Source organism: Lissotriton helveticus, chromosome 8 (genome assembly GCF_964261635.1).
Source record: "Lissotriton helveticus chromosome 8, aLisHel1.1, whole genome shotgun sequence".
Classification (NCBI taxonomy): Eukaryota; Metazoa; Chordata; class Amphibia; order Caudata; family Salamandridae; genus Lissotriton; species Lissotriton helveticus.
In genome coordinates, this window is record NC_136069.1 from 1,526,628,421 (window position 1) to 1,526,649,121 (window position 20,701).

Consider the following 20,701-nt stretch of genomic DNA (forward strand, 5'->3'; position numbering starts at 1 on the left):
CGCTGTACTTTGGAATAATATATTTTACTATGCCAACTCCAGTCTGTGCATCAGTAGGGAAGGTGTTGGATTTAAAATCCAACAATGCTTTCCCTAAAGCAAGTCGTTGTAACGACTTGCGTTGTAATGGAATGTGTGGTAACAATACATTCATTGTAGTGCCTGCTTTGTAATGGAACTGCTGACAGAAGTGTCCCTATTAGGGCCACCCGGGTCACTCGCGACCACCTCTCAGCCTTCCATACAAATGAAGAGTCGGTCAGACAGTAGAGAATACAAACCAAAGTTATTTATTAGTCATACACTTGAGCGGAGTCCAGTCTGACCAGCCTCCATAGATAGCTGCCGAGGAACTTACTCCCGCCAACATGGTAGTATAAGATATACATTTTCAGCATCCCTAAAGACCCGCCCAGACTGGAATTTTCCAGTCTGGGAGCTGATGAACAAAGGAGGTACAGGCGGTACAGAAGGACGAGCTACCATCCTGAGATCGGGTACATGCTATCTTAGTTTCAAGATTACTCTGCTCTTGCCCGTCTCTCTGAGAGTGGGAGCAGGGCTACCTACAGGGAAAGGCATGCAAGGACAGAACGATCTATTCATTAGTGCAGCGAATCTCAACCTTGTATAATAAAGAGAAACAATCAAGGCTGTTTTCGCTAAGGCAGACAGTATGAGACAGAAGCTTCATTTCGATCATAGTACATAATGGCAGCTGAATCTAAAATGGTGCTTCAAATGATAACTTAACCCACACAATCCTATAAGGAGTCAGCTAGACATATTTTCAGTCCAACACTGTGTAGTTCTGTCTTTGTTGTAAACGCTGTTTCTCAACGTGTAACCCTGGAAGGACCCAGGTTGTGGTTTCACACCAGTCCCCTGCCATACCCTAGCCCTTGCTGGGAGCCTCAAGATTCTTGGCGGAAAGCTTACTGCATGGCAGAGGTCTTCAAATTGGGGATTTGACCTTTTCTGTGGGGGGAGGGGGCATAATTTGATCTCAGAAGGAGTGCCAGGCACTGATAAAGAGCAGTAACATGCTGAAAATATGCAGTGTTTTAGTGGAAAAGACTGAGTGTCAGTTAACCACTCTGTAATGGGCCATCAGTTAAATTTTTTGTCACTCATGTCCTGGCTGTTAAAGGCATCTAAATAATCCTCAAAGTCCCTCATCCTTTTTCGAATAAATGATTGCACAGGGGATGCTTTTACATTTTAAGGAGACCGAGCTACCCAAAGCGTGTTGTCAATCATGTATTTAGATGGTTAACTGAGCATAACTGCAATGTTTGGATTATTAACTATGTTTAGGGCTAATTTTATAGAGTGATTGTGAAAAAATGTTTGTCATTCTGGGTGGCTCCAATGAAACATTTTTATATATGAGGGGGTGCAGTATTAAAATGTTTGAAGACCACTGCTCCACGGTCTTGAATTGCAGGCAATGCCTTCTTCTGGTCTCTTTCTGCCTATGCTTCAAATAAAAAAATGCCCTGTTTAAACCCCACCACCACTCCAGAAGACAGTCTCAATCAATATCCCTTTTCCTTGGCCACTTCAGCCCCAATCACGTGTTCTTCTATGGTTGTTCCCTCACTTAGAGTCGTCTCACCCTTGCCGACCCCTGCCTCATTTATCTTTTGAACTACCACTGTTACTGGTCCTCGATGGGAAGAGTGTTAAATAAATAGATCATTTCTTGTTCAGCAGGATATAGGTGTCCTTGTGACCGCAAGGCATTCATACAGAAACTGTTCTGGTGCTTGGCCCACTTTTCTGATAGATATCCAACAACAGATTCCTTCACTTTTGAATATTTCCCCAGGTGTCATACTGGATCAGGAAAATCTCAAGAAGTATCCCTTCTCGCTGGCAGGTGGCACCATGCAGCTCCGTGCCAATGTCTCTCCACTCTAGAAGTGACACACGTGCCCAATATAGCTTGCAGTCATGTGCGCTGACTTCAGTTCCTTTCTTTCTGCATCAACCAGACAGATTTGGAGCTACCATTCATCTCTTACGACACTGTACTTTTATTTTTCCTTCATTTTCTTCAGTGTGCAAGAGAAAATGTCACCACTGAAATCTACAGTGGGAATGTCTTAAGCACATATCTGTGACTGACCCTCTGTTGGTTTGCCTGTGGTGCCTGTGATTAGACCACAACTCCAAGGCCTGCATTGACTGTGCCTTGATGCATCCCAGGGCCACCCAGGATCGGGAAGCTAAGCTGGTGGTTGTGCAGCACTGCAAGACTCCACGTCATGACCAGACATAGAGCCAAAGGGAAGTCCCGCTTCCAGGGCTGTTCCCATGAAAGACCATCATTGTAGTCTAAACCTTTAGGTAAGTCGGAGAAAAAGCACAAGATGTCTAAGAGGGACTTGGCTCCATCCAGCCATTATTGGTGTCATGAGAAGGTGCAAGAGCGTCAGTTTGCCTCCTGGTCATGCTTCTGAAGCTGTTTCGCTTCAAAGCCAATTCTGACGCTTGTTCCGCGGATACTAAAATGTTCAGGGCTGTTGTCGAGACCTCCCAACTGGACTGCTGCCCTTGTTCCAGTTGGGCCCTCCGGTTTTGTTCCATACCACAAGATGACGACTGCCAACCCATAGCTGAGATGGTGGCACCCTGACTTTGACTAAGGTTGCACACTGCTTTAACAGAGCTGCAGCCAACTGGCCACCCTTCTGATTCCAGTAAGCTCCCCTTGCCCTCCAGAAGAGCTCCTGTCCAACATGAGTTGTTTGGCACAAATTCTGATAGTGATGGGTATGATGCTGGAGACAAGTTTGCCCAGCCCAATCATGAGGACAATTGGTGTGAAGATCTCCAGGATGCCAGTGGTCTGGATACTTCCTCAAACAATGGATTGGGTTCACCACCGGGCCATGCCACAGAGGAAAGTGCCTCCTTTGCAATGGTTATACGTTTTGAGCCCCTTATTCCCTTTAATGAGGCTCTTCCAGACACACTTTTGGGGACTTGAGCTAAACCCTGTACAGGCCCCCCCTGTCAATCGGCAGGTTGGTGCAAGACATAACCCTGCTCCGAACAACTTAGTCTTTTTTGCCCAGCACCCCAATCCAGAGAGCTTTGTGATATAGGCTTTGCCCAACAAGGTTAAGCCAAATGTATTCCTATCTACTCTCCCTAACAGGGAATCAAAGGAGATATAGACCTTTGGAAAAAAGAGTATTTTCATCTACAAATTTAGCTCTTCACTTTGTGAATGCCATCTGCCCTCATTTCCAGTGGGACTCAGTAGCCCAGGTGGTACTCATTGTTCCAGAAGAGGCATGTCTCGTCCACCGGCTTTTCTGGCAACATCCAGACCCATCTTATAGACATGCCATTCAAAGGTTCTGTCTTTTCCTGGATAAAGTAGACTCAGCCCTGGAGTGACTTAATGATAGCAGGGCCACAGCACACTCCCTGGTCATATCTGCTCCCCCATGCCATCCACATCAACAGTTTTGCCCCCTTAGTGGCTATGGTAGGGGCTTTGAATACCTCCTGCCGAGGTAGCTAGCATAACAGTTCCTCCAGCCCTTTTGTGGCTGTGTGTACCTACAGAAACATGGACTACAGGGGCAGAATGCAGTCCAGTCTTTCACCCCTCTAGTTGCTGTAGCCTTCAAGCCTCTTTAGTGTTCTCTTGATAGCCCACAGCCAACCTGACAGAGTCTGGATCTGACATTTCCTACCAGGGTGGCAGTCATTAACAACAGAAAATGGGTCCTGCAATTGTTCAGTGGGGTTGCTTCTAATCATCCCTCACAACTCTGCTACACCTTCCACCATCCTCAGACCAGCCGACGGAGGAAGATTTGTTGCTATTACAGCACGAAAGGCACGCTCTTTTTGGCATAGGTGCCATGGAAGGGGTACCAATGCCAAAAGCTGGTTGTGGTTGTTATTGCTGCAAATGTTTGGTACTGAAAAAAGCCTCCATCCCATTTTTAGACCTTCGCCCTCTCGGTGCCTTTCTGTGGAAGGATGAATTAAATATGCTCACCCTGGCCTGTGTCTTGTCTGCTTTCAATGCTGGAGACTAGATGGAAGTGTTGGAGCTGCAGCGCACTTAATTCCATATTCTTGTCCTGCAGGCTGACAAGTGTTATATATGGTTCGTGGTGGGGTGGGAGCATTTTCAGTTCACTGTGCTCTCTTTTGACCTCACCAATTATCCCTCGGGTGTTCACAAAAGTGATAGTTGTGGTGGCAGCACATCTTTGGAGGTCATCGGTTTCAGTCTGCCCCAGTCGGACTTACCTTTGGCAGTCGCCGCCCACCTTTGGACTACTGTGCACCTAACAGCTTTGGGTTTCACTACCCTTGTGCTGAAGTCACACCTGATTTATTTGCAGATGCTCCCCTGTAGCAGAGCCATTCTCTACATGGACAGCTGCACGACCTCCCCCATCCCCAGAGAAGAGAGTTTCGAGTTTTCAAGCTATGATCCGGATGTTTCAGCCACTATCCTGACTCTTGGTGAGAATGACTTTGAGCCTGAGGGATTGAACGCCTCCTGCAGATGAAGCACAGCAGATGGCACATTCGGGCTCTGCAGTAAAATCTGAAGTCCCAGTGCGCACAGCATCAGGGTTATCTCTCCCCGATCAGGTACATATTTTAGAGGAGACTGCAAAAGACCTGCAGTTATGGCTTCTGGGCCACAACTGGTTCAGCAAAAGACCCCTCTCCCTACTTCACCAAGTGCTGACAGCAGTGACTTATGTATCTCTTCTGTATAGGGCTCGCCATTTTGGAGAGGTAGAGATCAGAGGCCTCTTGTCGCTGGCAGTGACTCGACTCTACACTAGTCTGCTGGAGCTCTGAGCAATCCGCTTGGTGTTAAAGCCTTTACTTCCATCCATGAGAGGGAAGCCGGTGCAGATGCTCTTGGACAACACCACCGCCATGGGGAACTGCAACAAGAAGGGCGGGGGGAGGTCAACGACCCTATGCCAGGAGGCCCTGCACCTCTGGACATGTCTGTAATGCAAGGGGATTTTCCTGGTGGTTTGCCACCTGGCCAGATCTCTGGGTACCAGGACTGATGAATTCAGCCCACAATGCCTTGCAGGTCATGAATGATAGTTATATTCAGAGGTGGCGCAAGGACTCTCTTGTGAATTGGAGCAACATTGTCACGAACATTTCTCCATCACTAAGAACCTGCATTATCAGCAATTTAGCATGTTGGAGGTTTTAAGACATCTTTCACTCAGAGACACGCGCCATGTAGAGTGGAACTCTGGACTCTTATACACCTTTCTGCCAATACTTCTGCTCTGAATTCTGAAGATGATCAGGACCTACTGGGCCTAAGTCATCCCAGTGGCTCAGGATGGACACAGAGAGCCTGGTATTCCGTACTCTTGGGCAGGTGCTTCTGTCCACAAATCTGGCTGCCCCTCCGGGAGGATCTCCTGTCGCATCAGCAGCAGGGCAGGTATCTGCACCAGAAGCTGCGAATGCTCCACCTCATGCTTGGGCATTGAATGGCGACGGTTGTGAGTTTTAAATCTTCCTTCTGAGGTTGTTGATATTATCTTGGAAGCCAGGCAACCCTACACCAAGTATTTATAGGGCTGTGGCTGGGTCTAGTTTGTGGTTTGGTGTTCTACCAAACAAACTGACCCACTTCACACTAAACTGTTTCAAGTATTGTTGTTGTTTGTTTTGTCCCGCACCAAGCAAGGGTTTGCTTTGGGCACCATTAAAGGGTATTTGCTCTTCCGGCCTTTTAACGGTTGCCGGGTGCACCCTCTTTTTTAAAATCACCTATAGTCCTGCACTATCTCAAAGGTTTGCGAGATATATTTCCCCTTCTCAGTTTATTATCCTAAATAGGATTTAAATTTGGTTTTTGCATTCCTCATGTGGGCTCCCTTTGAACCACTGCACAGCTGTCCTTTTCGGCTGCTTACTCTCAAGATAGTCTTTCTTCTTGTCATAATATTGGCATTGCAGGTAAGTGAACTACAAGCTCTCTGTCAGCCCACCTTACACCACTTTCAACCAATACAAGCTGTTTCTACAGTCTCACACTTCCTTCCTCCTGAAATTAGTGACTCCATTTCATGTCTGGCAGAACATCAGCCTTTGGGCATTCTTTACTACACCTCAACCCATTTAGGAGGAGAAGAGACTACATCGATTGGATGGGAAAAGGGCATTTGTTTTTATATTGATCATACCAGAGAACATTGGGTGGATGAGCAGCTCTTCATTGGCTTTGCTGGAGCAAAAAAAGGCAAGGCTGTGAAGTAGAGTACCATCTCTTGCTGGATCATGCTGTAACTAATATCTGCTACACATTGCCCAAAAACCAGCCCCAGAGGGCTCAACCAGAGCCAAGACTGTTGGTACTGCGTTGGTAGGTGTAGGTTGGGTGCCTGTCCTGGACAAGTGGCTACCTGGTCATTGCTCCCATATGTTTAAGAAGCACTACTGTCTGGACAAACAGGTCTTTCATGACAGGCCCGTTCCCCACTTGGTCCTGCAGGACATTTTGGTTCGAGTCAGTTCACAGACCCACCGCCTGGGAGCAACTGCTTTGGTATCTATTCAAAAGGTGAGGAATCTGCGGTTAGAAGTTTCTATCAGAAAAACATGTTATTTATCTTTGGTAATGCTCTTTCTGTTAGAAACTCTATCTAATTACAAATAGCTCACCCACCCTCTCATCCTCTCCCTCTGTGAACTGGACTATTTTCATTTCACCCCTTCCCTGCGCCACTAATTCCGCCGCCGCGTGGGAGTGGCTAGGCATGGCGCTCCCGTACTTATGACGGCTCCACGTCGTCATGAGTCACGGGTGGCATGTGCTCATGACGGTGTGGGGCCGTCATGACCCCGCCCACTCATTAATTCGTCCGCACAGGCGGGGAATTAGAGCCGCGCGGGCGGAGCGGCAGTGGCATGACGGCTCCACGCCGTCATGAGTACACGCAGCTCGTGACTCATGACAGCATGGAGCCGTCATGAGCACGCAACGGGTTAAAAAGGTTCCAAGTAAAGATCTGCAAGCTTGTCACTGCCAATCTGGAGATTAGATTCTATCTTTTTGAGGGCATAGACAGCTGCATGTCTCTTCCGGAACAGAGCGATGTCGGTGTGGAGCTGCATACTGTCTGCGCTCAGGGGTACTGCTTGAGATTTTACAGACACAGTCTGAATATTCAAAAGATGAGGAATCTGTGGATAGTTAGAGTCTCTACCAGACAGAGCGTTACCAAAGGTAAGTAACTTGTTCTTCCATGCACCCATGCCTCTGGACTGCTTGTTGGCTACACTCGCTTAAGAATAAGGGGTGGGATGTGAGGAAATGGGGTGAATTATTTGGTGTGGTTGTGCAACCTCACCCTGTAAAACACTTATTAACTCATTTGCAAACCTAAGGCTTAGTTTTTCAAACCTTCATCTCAGCCCTGGGTAGGTGTGGTTCTGAGCAGCATAACTTACAAAAAGGAACAAGTGTAAGGCACAGCAATAAAATAATTTAAGAAGAAATAGACACAACACTTACGAAACCCGACTCCAATTAAAAAAATAGACTGTATTTGTATAATTCTTTAGACACTTGAATGAACTAGATTCACTAAAGGGTTCCTGAAATATGGAATAAACAAGTAATATTAAATCAAAGCATTGGGAAATTCAACAAATTTGACCCAGAAATATTTTCAAGAAAAACGTGGGCAAGTGTCACGGCGGTCCAGTAGAATTACTTGAGGTGACCAACTTCAGCCGGCAGCTTGTCCGGGGGACAAGCAAGGAACTAAGAAGCAATTACCTCCACAGAAGAACCAGTCCTTAAGCAGCCCCAGGGACCTTATCTGCGTTGTAATGGATTCCTATGAAGTGGTCCAGATACAAGGCATGAACGATGCTGTGGATGCGACACAGTTAATGGGGGACTTCTTGCAGGCACTCCTCGGTCCACGAAGATAGTGCGGGGTCCTGGTTGCAGGGTGGCCACTGGCCATCCCATGAGGTCCTCTCTGGTCTGGCCGAAGTCCAGTCGCCACAAAACTACCAGTCATGCTCTCAGGCCAATCCTTCCTGGGTCGATAATGTGTCCTCTGAGGGTCCCAGCAGATCTCCACCAACACGCCTGGGCTTCGCGAACTGAGGTGCAACTCTGTGCATCGGGTCTTCGTCCCTGGTGCTGCACGGTAGCGGCTTGAAGACTTTGGGCAATCACCTTGCCCCAACAGGCTTTTAAGCTCTTGTGTCCCTGAGTTGCGAACAGGAGGCCAGTCGGCTGGCCCTTGGAGTCTCTTCATTTTTCTGGGCTCTGGAGACAGCTTCTCCTTGAGCAGGACACAGTAGGTACAGTCCATCTCTTTTCTAACCACCAGGTGCAGAAGGTTTAACCTCAACAGTGCAGCCTCTCTTTGCTGGTCCCTCATGAGGCAGGGCAGTTTTCTTTTGGTTCTTCTTTCAGTCATTAGAGATCTGAGATCTGGGTGCCAGGGTTGCCAACTTTATGCTCGGAAAGTGCCCTCAGGGCTAGGTGCTGTTGGTAGCCAATGGGCTTCCAAGTTCCCTCTCACCTAATGACCACTTCATGTGGAGTATGGCATCTGCCTAACCCAGAATACACCATTCTGCCCAATCCCAGGATAGCGAGACCCCTCTTTCATTATTCAGACCTTACCAGCTCACCCCTGGGGTTGGCTACCTCAGGGCGACATGCCCCTGGGGAATCTGGTTCGGCAACTGGTTTCCCCTTTCTGTTCCTGAGCCAGTCTGTCTACTTAAACAATTGGACAGCCCTACTCCCTAGTGCTACACATCTGCCCTTCAAAGGCAGCTTCTCCTTTAAAGCCTGGCTTTTGGGGCTGACACCCAAGTTTCATCCTGCAGGAGGGAGTAACACTTCCCTGCCTGCAATCCCTCATTGTTCTCCTTCTTGAGAGTCGTTAGCACGTCTCCCCAAGAGGGCAGAAGCTGTCACGTGGAACAAGCTCCATGTGTGTCTAGGAAGGCACAGAAGTTTTAAAGGCAACAAAGTGGCAGCTTTGTAAAAGCTGCACACTGCAACAAGTTAACTTTGACTTGCCAATACAAGTCTGGTTTAATGTAATGAGTTGTTTGATACCTCGAAGAGCATACATTGGTTGCACCAATCATGAGTTAACACAGAAGCAGGGGCACTGTTTAATCCTTTGCTGATTGGACAACCAAATCTCCACAGTAAAAATTCTAGTTTCGCATGTTTACTGTTGGGGCATGTAAAATTCATATCCTGCCCGTGTCATATGCAAGAAACTGAAACTTAATAACCACTCACCCTAAGCCAAGAGATCTGGGTTAAAATCATCAGCTGAAATTACTGGCATTGTGGGGTGTGGTAAGTATTGTATGGAGTATTACCACAACCTTATAGGTTTTCACACTGAGAATGAGGAATTACTGCAGCTATTTGTGTTATCCACTGATTTCCTTAGGCGTTTCCACATTCGGGCCCTTTTCAAAGATAAATTACACTCGGTTTTCAGTCGTGAAATGTTTCTGAGGAAAAAAAACCTGAATTTGCGGATTTACCGCACAATTTGTAATCCCGATTTGAGAAGGAACTCCCATTTGTACCCGAATTGAGATGTCCTCTAGAGTTGCAAAAAGTCATTGAACAGGGATAATAGTCAATAGGTATTGAAATGGCTTGGAATAAAAATGGTCTGTGCCGTTCTAAAATATTTTGACCTTGCACATTAGAAGGAAAAAAAGGGAATTTAATTTCCCGTTTAGTTATTGTCACTATAAGAAATCTGAAAAAGGCATGTTCTTGCAACATATGTAAGATTATTTAGAAAACATTTCACTAAACCTTTAGAGCACATGCAAAGAAAACTATGGTAAAAGGTTTCATACTTGTTAACAATGGTGGATGAATGGTGTATATTTCTGCATTACATATACGTGAATAAGGGTATTATGTTGTAAAGAATGTCAGTGTGGTACCCTAGCTGAAGAATGTAAACATTTGATTGGCTCAGTGATCTGTCATTTATTTATTTCCACTTCCTGTAGTTTGTCAAGCGATCATCCTTGGTCCATTCCTTGCTGTCCTAATCCTACTATACTTGATCCCACTGGGAATGTACTCCCCCTGCATCAGAGGCGAGGGCACACTGGGTCGCAAACCGGATCTCTTCGGACACAGAGGCACGCCAGTGGTAGGTAAAAAGGTGTTTATAATTAGGGCTCCCAGTTTTATGGTCCCAGTTTTATGGTATTTTTTTTTTTTGCATTTCCGTCTGTATTTATCCATATTTCTTTTTTGCCCACTTTATCTGTATTTATCCAATACTTATTGTGTGTTTTGTGGATAAATGAAGTTGTAAAACTGTACATTTTCGTATTTATTTAACTGATTGACGCACACTCATACTTTGATATATGTCTGTTTTAGCAATTTCTGCTGCCAAATAGTATATAACAAAACATCCACTGGTAAACATTAGCATTATACCACAAATGTATTATTTAATCAAATCTTATGAAAACAAAACTCCTTCTCCTGAGTTTAGCAAATGGTTAGCGATGTTAGATTCCCCTGGGGGACGTTTACATCAATGGGAAGGATTACAATATTGCGTAGGTTACCAAATTTACAACTTAGTATGTGTCAGACCCAAGAGTATCATGAAAACATTGCATACACAAAAATTTAAAAGTTTCATTCGTTTATTCGAAAAGTTTAAAAATAATAATAACACATTTTTACATAAAAACAATCTCGTGCACATTCGTGTTTACTATTAGTCAGCTGTTTAAAAAAAACCTTCAATATTTAAAAAATGCTGTTTAGGCATTGTTACACAAATCTACATGTACATCATATTTATTAATCAGTAAACTGTCTTAGGAACAAACTGTCGACGCGGCGTTTCGGTGCCTCAATTAATCTTGCACCTTCTTCAGGACTTGTTCATTGTTAAATCATATCTATTAAAACATATCACAGTACATTTCATTAGGTCCAATAATTTTAGTCTAACAATTGCACATTGATTCATAAACATTTTAACAACTTTCCTAATATTTGGTAACCCCAACATTTTATAATCCAAGATATATTACCTCCGTGTTCTGTGTTACTAAGTTACCACACCTTAGTATTACTCAGAGGGAATATCTGTCTAGCTTGATGTTTTTATATATATCCCACTAGGATACGGTGTCTTCACTTTATTTTTGTCGGACACAAATGGGTTGTGTATAGAATTAACATAAGGGACCATCAGGTTTTAGTTCCTTCTTTAATGTAGAGTCCCACCCATGTTTATTTCCATCATTAACATAAGGGACCATCAGGTTTTAGTTCCTTCTTTACTGTAGAGTCTCACCCATGTTTATTTCTTTCATCTTACCCAGGTTAGTTCTTTCCTGGCTCTGTCTTATCGATCTTTTTGAGCCCGTGCTCATCCGCTCATGTGTTATCCTAGGGAAGCTTTAATTTCTTTCCTCTTCTTTGTTCTAGGAGAAAGTGTACCTTATTCTTGGTTACCATGTTTTTTATGCATTTTTCTCTAATTTAGTATAATATAATTCATATTTTTTTACCTTATATTTCAATTTCGTTGGTACTCCACTCAAGTTAAGTAAAAATGGACCAACTTCAATCATATCAGAAATAGAGAAACATCTTTTCTGTAAGGAATTTCCTTTTTATCTCATTTATAGGGTTTGTTCAGTTTCGTTGGTACTTGTAGCGGTTCTCCGGGGTATGGGAGCCGGTAGCGTGCATTCCATGCAGTTCAGACTACGTAGTACCTGTAGCTCGCCACTAGAGGGAGCCTGGCGGTTGCGGAACTACAATCCCCAGAAGCCCCGTAGCCGAGGAGGCGGAAGTAGGGCAACAAAAGCCTTCCGCGGTCAACGGCTCAGGGCTTGTCAATCAAGACTGTGAGAGTGTTCGGACGTAGCCTTGTTTGTTTCCTGCACTTCGGATTTAGTACTTCGTCATCCCCAAGCAGCGGGAGCTGCTACTTTGTTGTTACGTTTTCAGAAACGCGAGTCCCCGCAGGCAGTAAGACGGTTGGCCTCGCGTTGTGCTTAAGTGGCGTTTTTGAGACCCGCGCAGGAGCGCGTTGCCGTCTCCGTCACTGTGTACTTTTCCTTGGGTTCCTTTTGTGTTCTTGGCGTGCCGGTACCGGTGCGCACTATCCAGACTCATTGCTGATTTTGCTTTTCCTTTTTGCCTTCCTTGCTGATTTTGCCTACCAGGAAGATTCCTGTTGATTTCTGTTATATTTCTCCGACAATCTGAGAACCGCCGAGGAGGCGGGTACCAATACCCCGGATTTCCAATGTTCGTGAGTGGCTGCAAATGAAGGGATAAGACACGCCTGTTCAACACCACAGTTAGTACTAGCCACAGTGATTCATATTGTTTGACTATTTCACCTGTAGAGGGCTGGGTGTCTAATTGTCCGTTCTTGTTCTTCCTTCACCTGCAGAATCCCATCGCGGGTGCTACCAGACTGGCGAGGGAGTGGGTAGACAGCATTCTTCGTCCTTTCAGAAGCCCCACGGAACATCCTTTTGTTATTTTCTCCACTTCCCTTTTCCCCGGGGGGCACAACGTACATAGCTGTGTTTTTCTTCACACTGTGTGGGGTGCGTCCTGGAGAGGAGGGGGGATATTCGTCTCTTCATCGCTCCTGCTGACATCTCTCAGAGGTTAGTGGTTTCTTGCCATTGACGTCGTGACAGATTGACAAGCCCACGTACGCAATCAGCCTGAGCGATGGATACGAATACTGTGTTGTCTTCCCTGCTGGAGAGTTTGTCTACCCTCCAGCAGGAGGTCCATGCCACAAGACAGGAGAACCATGAGCTTAGAAACGAAGTAGGTTCCCTGAGAAGGGAGGTGGCTGGCATTACTCGGAAGGGGAGAAGTTACATCAGAGAGGGCACACTACAACCCCCGACACAAAACCCGGATGGGGCTTCGACGGGGGGTGGGTTCTTTGCTACACCACCCACAACTCCTTCTCTTTCTGGGTCAGTTCCTACAGTCCATGTAATCCAGAACCCCGGTATACCATTAGCACCTCCTGAGCGATTCTATGGGGACACCAAGAAGTTTGAGACTTTTCTAAATCAATGCAGACTCCATTTCCTCTGTAAACCTGCTGTTTTCATAGATGATGCCTCAAAAACCTCATTCATGATGTCTTACATGGGGGGCAACGCTGCCAGTTGGACCATTCCGTTAATGGAAAGGAACGATCCAATGCTACACAACTTCCAGGACTTCTGTGGTGAGATGAGGAAACTATTTGATAGAAAAACGCACATGCTATCCCTAGACCGTGAATTAATGACTCTTCGTCAAGGATCACAAGACTTGTTGACTTATATCACCACTTTCAATCGACTTATAGTGGAAACAGAATGGCCTCCTGAGAAGCGTACCTCTTTGTTTTATCAAGGTCTTCGAGGAGAATTGAAAGATGTGCTTTCCCAAGTGGTGCAACTACCCAAGACCTGTGATGAACTGATAGACCTTGCCGTCCAGCTCGACCATAGAGTGCAAGACCGAAAAGGCGACAAAAATAGAGGGGAAATACGTTCTTACTATCCTAAAGCTCGCCCTCCTCCGGAGGACTACATCAAACCTGGAACAGGAGTGGAGCCCATGCAAATCGGAGGAGTCAGGGGCCCGTTGACTCCCGAGGAAAGAGAAAAAAGACGCCTACAAAAGCTGTGTCACTATTGTGGGAAAAGTGGCCACTTCATAAGAGAATGCCGCGCCCGTGGAAAAACGTCAAATCCTGGAGGGGGTCCCAGAAAACAAGTCGCGGTAACACAGGAGTCGGAAAACTGAAGAGCCCAAGTATGGACGGGGTCTCCGTCTTGGGTTCAGTGGAAGAGGAAAAGATCCCATTGTATCTCGCTAACACTTTGCAACCGTCTGTAGCTCATATGAACATTACAGTTGCATTAAGAGTAACGGAGGATGAGTCCTTCACAGTGACTGCCTTGTTGGATTCAGGGGCCACAGGGAATTTCATTGATCAGCAGTATGCCAGGAGTATGGGCATTCCCTATGAAAAGAAAAAAGTTCCGGAAATGGTTAAAGCTGTGGATGGAAAGGCTTTGACCTCAGGACCAGTGCGACATCATACAGTGCCTCTAGCAATGTGTGTGGGCTTAAATCATCAGGAACTCATCCAGTTCAATATCATTGACGCTCCCCAGTTTCGCCTAATCCTCGGCATGCCCTGGTTAACTTTACATGATCCAGTGGTGAAATGGGCTGCGCGTTCTGTATCCTTAACATCCCAGTATTGTCAAGAACATTGCTGTCCCCTTGGAACGTCTCAAGAAACCCATGAAACACAGGCATCTCTTCTCGCCCAGGGTTGCAGCGATGGAAGGTACTGTTGCGCTACCGCACTTCCTGGAGAGTACGCGCAATATCAAGACGTCTTTGACAAAAGGAAAGCAACTCAGTTACCGCCTCACCGACCCTATGATTGCCGGATCGATCTTGTTCCCGGGGCAGACATCCCCTGTAGTCGTGTGTATGCCCTTACTGAGCCTGAAACGCGGTACTTGAAGACCTATATAGAGGAAAACCTTGCTTCAGGGTTTATTCGACATTCCACCTCTCCGGCGTCTTCTCCGCTCTTCTTCATAACGAAGAAGGACTGTGACGAACTCCGCACGTGTATAGACTATAGGTCTATAAATAAAGTAACCATCAAGAACAGGTACCCGTTACCCCTCATACCAGTATTGTTGGACCAGCTACGGGGGGCACAGGTGTTCACCAAATTGGATCTTCGTGGGGCCTATCACTTGGTACGAGTGAAGCCAGGCGATGAATGGAAGACTGCCTTTCGCACCAAGTTCGGTTTATACGAGTACCAAGTGATGCCCTTTGGATTATGCAACGCCCCTGCTGCCTTCCAGTACTTCATGGATGAAGTACTGAGGGGACTGTTAGAAACGATCTGTATTGTATATATTGATGATATACTGGTCTATTCTCGTAACCTCACAGAACACGTCTGCCATGTGAAAACAGTATTGGATCGTTTGAGAGTCCATTCCCTGTTCGCCAAGTTGGACAAGTGCCTCTTTCATGCGAACAAGGTGGCCTTTTTGGGATATGTCATCAACGCCCAGGGGTTCCAAATGGACATGAGCAAAGTAGAAGCGATCACACAGTGGGTAGCCCCAAAACATGTCAAGTCTGTACAGAGTTTCCTTGGGTTTGCTAACTACTACAGGAGATTCATCAAAGACTTCTCTCGCATAATCACTCCTATATCTAGACTCCTGAGAAAAAATGTGTCTTTTGAGTGGACACCTGAAGCCGACCAGGCTTTTGAAACTCTCAAACAGCGTTTTACTCAAGCTCCGATCCTGCGGCATCCAGATCCTACACTGCCGTTTGTGGTTGAAACGGACGCTTCACAATACGCCTTGGGTGGGGTGTTATCCCAACGACATCCGGAGACGGGGCAGCTGCATCCAGTGGCCTTTTATTCTTGCAAACTTACACCCAGTGAAGTAAACTATTCAATCACAGACAAGGAACTGCTGGCAATCAAGAGGGCCTGCGAGGAATGGAGGCACTACTTGTTAGGAGCCCTGCATACCATCGAGATGTATACAGATCATAGGAATCTGCTATTCCTGAAAACAGCGAAAGCATTGACACCAAGGCAACTTCGATGGTCACTCTTTTTCTCGGACTATGATTTTATCATTAAATACAAACCCGGTCCCCAGAATGGCAAGGCAGACGCTCTCTCCCGAAAGGTCGACCAGCCAGGACCCCCTCCTGTGGACGAGACGATCCCCCCTACCATTCTGTCTCCCTTGGCTTTTCCGGAGACAACGCTGGCTTTCGTGATGTCCAATGACTTCCTGGAGGATCTGAAGGTCACGGTGTCTGGGATTGATGGCGCTGCCTGGATTCAGGAAGACCCTGTTCACAGAAGCACTAGGGACGATCTGTTGTACCATTTCCATGCTTTGTTTGTTCCCTCGAGCATGCTCCAGGAGCAAATAATGCAGATGTGCCATGACTCTACGTTGGGAGGTCACCTGGGAGAATATAAAACCATCGCCAGCATAGAACGATCCTTTTGGTGGTCTTCGCTGCGGAAGGACGTCAAGGATTATATACAGAAATGTGCTGTTTGTGCTCAAAGCAAATCCAGTCATTCCAAACCTGTGGGGTTGCTACGACCTATCCCAATCCCTCCTTCTCCTTGGCATACTGTATCAATGGATTTTATAGTGGAGTTGCCCCCTTGTGAGACCTATACCACGATTTTAGTCTTGATTGATCATTTAACGAAAATGGGACACTTCATTCCTCTGAAAAAACTGCCTTCTTCGTCAGAATTGGCTTTGGTGTTTCTCCAACATGTAGTAAGAGCTCATGGTATACCTAGGGTCCTGATTACCGATAGAGGCTCCCAGTTCACTTCTCGCTTTTGGAAAGCGCTTTGTCAGGCATTACATATCGAGGCTCGGTTGTCATCCAGCTTCCATCCCCAGACTGATGGCAAAACCGAGCGGCTTAACCAGTCCCTGGAACAATATTTACGTTGCTTCACCCTTCAGAACTCAGCCGACTGGTTCCCTTTGGTTTGGATGGCGGAGTTCGCCTACAATAATGCGGAACATTCCACGTTGGGGTGCTCCCCCTTCTTTTGCTTATATGGGTTTCATCCTGACATGCTCCCCTTCGAGTGGCCAGTCTCTTCCTCTCACCCGTCCATACAGGAGCATCATGCTCACCTCCGGGCTGTCTTGATCGATGCCCGCCACCAGTTGGCTCTGTCACAGGAGGCTCAGAAACGTTATGCTGATAGGAGGCGGGTTCCCGAACCCGAGTACAAGGTCGGGGAGAAGGTGTGGTTGTCGACAAAAAACCTGCGCTTGAAAGGGAAAGAGAAGTTGGCACCTAAGTACATTGGGCCCTACAGCATTGAGGGGGTGGTGAACCCTGTGGCTGTTCGTTTGTCCCTCCCCCAGTCTTGGCGCATTCACCCGGTATTTCATGTGTCCCTTCTTCGTCCCTGTCGGGTGGGTGTGCGTCTTCCCTTGCGTCCAGGTCCTGTGGAGGTGGATGGGGATGAGGAGTACGAGGTTGAGGAGATCCTTGATTCCCGTTTGAACCGTGGGAGGTTGCAGTACCTTGTGGCATGGAAGGGGTATGGAGTGGAGGACAGGACTTGGGAGCCTTCCGCCAATGTTCACAGTCCCTTGTTGGTGGCTCGGTTTCATGCTGCGAATCCTGGCAAGCCTGGTCGACCGCCGGGACGTCGGTCCTCGAGAGGGGGCTCTGTAGCGGTTCTCCGGGGTATGGGAGCCGGTAGCGTGCATTCCATGCAGTTCAGACTACGTAGTACCTGTAGCTCGCCACTAGAGGGAGCCTGGCGGTTGCGGAACTACAATCCCCAGAAGCCCCGTAGCCGAGGAGGCGGAAGTAGGGCAACAAAAGCCTTCCGCGGTCAACGGCTCAGGGCTTGTCAATCAAGACTGTGAGAGTGTTCGGACGTAGCCTTGTTTGTTTCCTGCACTTCGGATTTAGTACTTCGTCATCCCCAAGCAGCGGGAGCTGCTACTTTGTTGTTACGTTTTCAGAAACGCGAGTCCCCGCAGGCAGTAAGACAGTTGGCCTCGCGTTGTGCTTAAGTGGCGTTTTTGAGACCCGCGCAGGAGCGCGTTGCCGTCTCCGTCACTGTGTACTTTTCCTTGGGTTCCTTTTGTGTTCTTGGCGTGCCGGTACCGGTGCGCACTATCCAGACTCATTGCTGATTTTGCTTTTCCTTTTTGCCTTCCTTGCTGATTTTGCCTACCAGGAAGATTCCTGTTGATTTCTGTTATATTTCTCCGACAATCTGAGAACCGCCGAGGAGGCGGGTACCAATACCCCGGATTTCCAATGTTCGTGAGTGGCTGCAAATGAAGGGATAAGACACGCCTGTTCAACACCACAGTTAGTACTAGCCACAGTGATTCATATTGTTTGACTATTTCACCTGTAGAGGGCTGGGTGTCTAATTGTCCGTTCTTGTTCTTCCTTCACCTGCAGAATCCCATCGCGGGTGCTACCAGACTGGCGAGGGAGTGGGTAGACAGCATTCTTCGTCCTTTCAGAAGCCCCACGGAACATCCTTTTGTTATTTTCTCCACTTCCCTTTTCCCCGGGGGGCACAACGTACATAGCTGTGTTTTTCTTCACACTGTGTGGGGTGCGTCCTGGAGAGGAGGGGGGATATTCGTCTCTTCATCGCTCCTGCTGACATCTCTCAGAGGTTAGTGGTTTCTTGCCATTGACGTCGTGACAGTACTACACCCGGGTTAAATAAAAGTGGACCGACTTTAATCATATACAAACATAGAAACATTTTTATAAGGAGTTGCCTTTTTGACTCATTTCTAAGGTTATTCTCCACTATTCAATAACCTTCTGTCTCTGTTATTTTTAAAATTCAAATAAAAAATAAAACATTTAAAATAAAAGGCTTACCGGTCCTATTTTTGTGGTTTCTTGAAAGATTGGGCGGACGCCTCTGGGAGCTACCTGTTGCTATTCTTCTCACCACTTTATCTATAAGATAATTTGTGTTTTAGACTATCTGGGCATTGATTTACTTCCAGAAGTCCTTACCCTCTGTCATAAAGATCTTACCTTTCTGGTAAAGAGAGCTGCTGTGAACTTGATTTCCTCCTTATCTTTTAGTGTGAAATCAAAGATCTCTTTGTTGGGCCTTTTTAAATTAGCAGCCAACTCTAGAAAAACAACAGACAAGGTCTAAATTCACTTGTTCAGACAATGTTATGTGCCTGCTACCTTTCTAGGTTTAAATTTTTAGTGGCTCCCCCTCTCTTGCTTACTTGTTTAAGGTAGCTGAACTGCGTGGCGTCCTCCTCCTTCCAGAGTTGTTTGGAAATGATTTGCTCTCTCCTTCTACCTGGTATAAATACTCTCACTAATTAGTTAATTGCTCACACCTAATTTCCTTGTCATGATCCAATGGTGTATTTTTAGGAGTTTGATGTTCTCGGCGCGGTCGCCATCTTGTAGTGTGTTATGTACTCATACTTTATACTGTAGAATCACCTTTTATTCATTTGTTGGGCTGATATTCAAACTGACTTGCTTTGTAGTGTTATTTGTTTTCCATTAGGGCTCTACTGTGAGATAACGAGAATATATTTATAGTTAGTCCTTCAGATATTCTCTGTTGTTTATTTTGCACTAGGCAAATAGCTTTATGGATTTTTCTAGTGTGGGCATTCAGGTTTATTTAATTTGTTCTCCATTATTATGCATTTGGCTATGTTACCCTTTTTTTAATGCCTTTGCTTACATTGTTCAAGGTCTCGATCGGCGATGACCGAACCTTATACGTGGCCGCCATTTTGAATTGGGGGACTATCCGTCTCGTTAAATTGCTGGCTTTGCATTCTTCGCACAATCTTGAGTCTTGTCGTTTTGGGATTTGTTAACAACACTCGATTAGTATGCGCTCCTCTTTGTTGGCTGTTTTTTGGCTTAAAAGACCCATTGGTCATATTTAATTCATGATCGGTCTTGTTTGGTGGCCGCCATTTTAGATTGGGAAACTATCGAGTTACTGCATTGATGACTTTACACTATTTTCACAAGTCTTGTTTATTGTGATTTGTTATCAACCGTACTCTATTTGTATGCGCAACATTTTGTTCGCTACTTCCTAATTTAAAAGACCCATAGGTCATATTTTAATTTACGATCGTTTTTATTTTATGGCCATCATATTATTGTCTTTTTATTGCCCTTTCCCTGTCGTGTTCTAGATAATCCCTCATGTTTGTCCTTGTGGTTCCAATATTGGACGTTGCAATCGGCGTTTACCGACCTAGTTAAGCGGCCGCCATCTTGGGTTGGGCATTTGTTATGTTGTTTGTGTACTGTTATTGCTATATTTATGGGCATCTACTTTTAGCTTACTAATACTACCCATGGTCTTCTAAAATGCAACTCACTATAACCTGATACTATTAGTTAATCCCCTTTAATTTCTGGGTAATGGTAGAAGGGGATTTTTTCTTGTGTTTGCTAAATAGTTGGAATTTTTTATTATTAAATTATCCTGCATCTTATTACCAACTGTTATGTTGTTTGTTTAGTCTATGTATTATTTTAGGGACTGATTCCCTTCTTTGTTAATAATTACATAAGAACATTCTTATGTTCTGACCGGGGGGGATACTTCCGTCATAAAATTATTTGCAAAGTTATCTGTAAAATGCACTACCCTGGTTGTATCCTGTTTTCTGCCCAAATTATTGGTTATTAGTTTGTGCGTTATAGGATTCTCTCCCATTCTTCTTTATTATTCAGTCCTGTTTTATAAGTGCTGAACCTGGACATGTAATATTTTTCACTTTGTTTACGTTTTTTGATTAGGTCTCCTCCTCTTCTGTTCAGATTAACAACTTCTAGAATGCACCATCTCAGGTCTTCCACCTGGTGGCCCTTTTCCATCCAATGCATCAGCAAGGGTGCTGTTGCCTTCTTCGTGCGGATGGCTGACTTATGCTCATTTATCCTAACTCTTATTTCCCGTTGTGTTTCCCCTATGTACGCCTTTTCACACGGGCATTTAATCATGTAAATGACATTTTGGGTTCTGCAATTAAAAAGGACTTT

At 45.8% G+C, this 20,701-nt stretch overlaps 1 protein-coding gene across 1 annotated transcript in view; it reads left to right on the forward strand.

The window, feature by feature from the left end:
- GDPD4 (glycerophosphodiester phosphodiesterase domain containing 4) overlaps window positions 1-20,701 on the forward strand; it is a 371,535-nt gene that overhangs the window by 285,839 nt on the left and 64,995 nt on the right. The window contains exon 8 of the mRNA XM_078658510.1: window positions 10,054-10,199. Within this exon, the coding sequence (XP_078514636.1) occupies window positions 10,054-10,199 (146 nt within the window). The remainder of the gene's footprint in view (window positions 1-10,053; window positions 10,200-20,701) is intronic.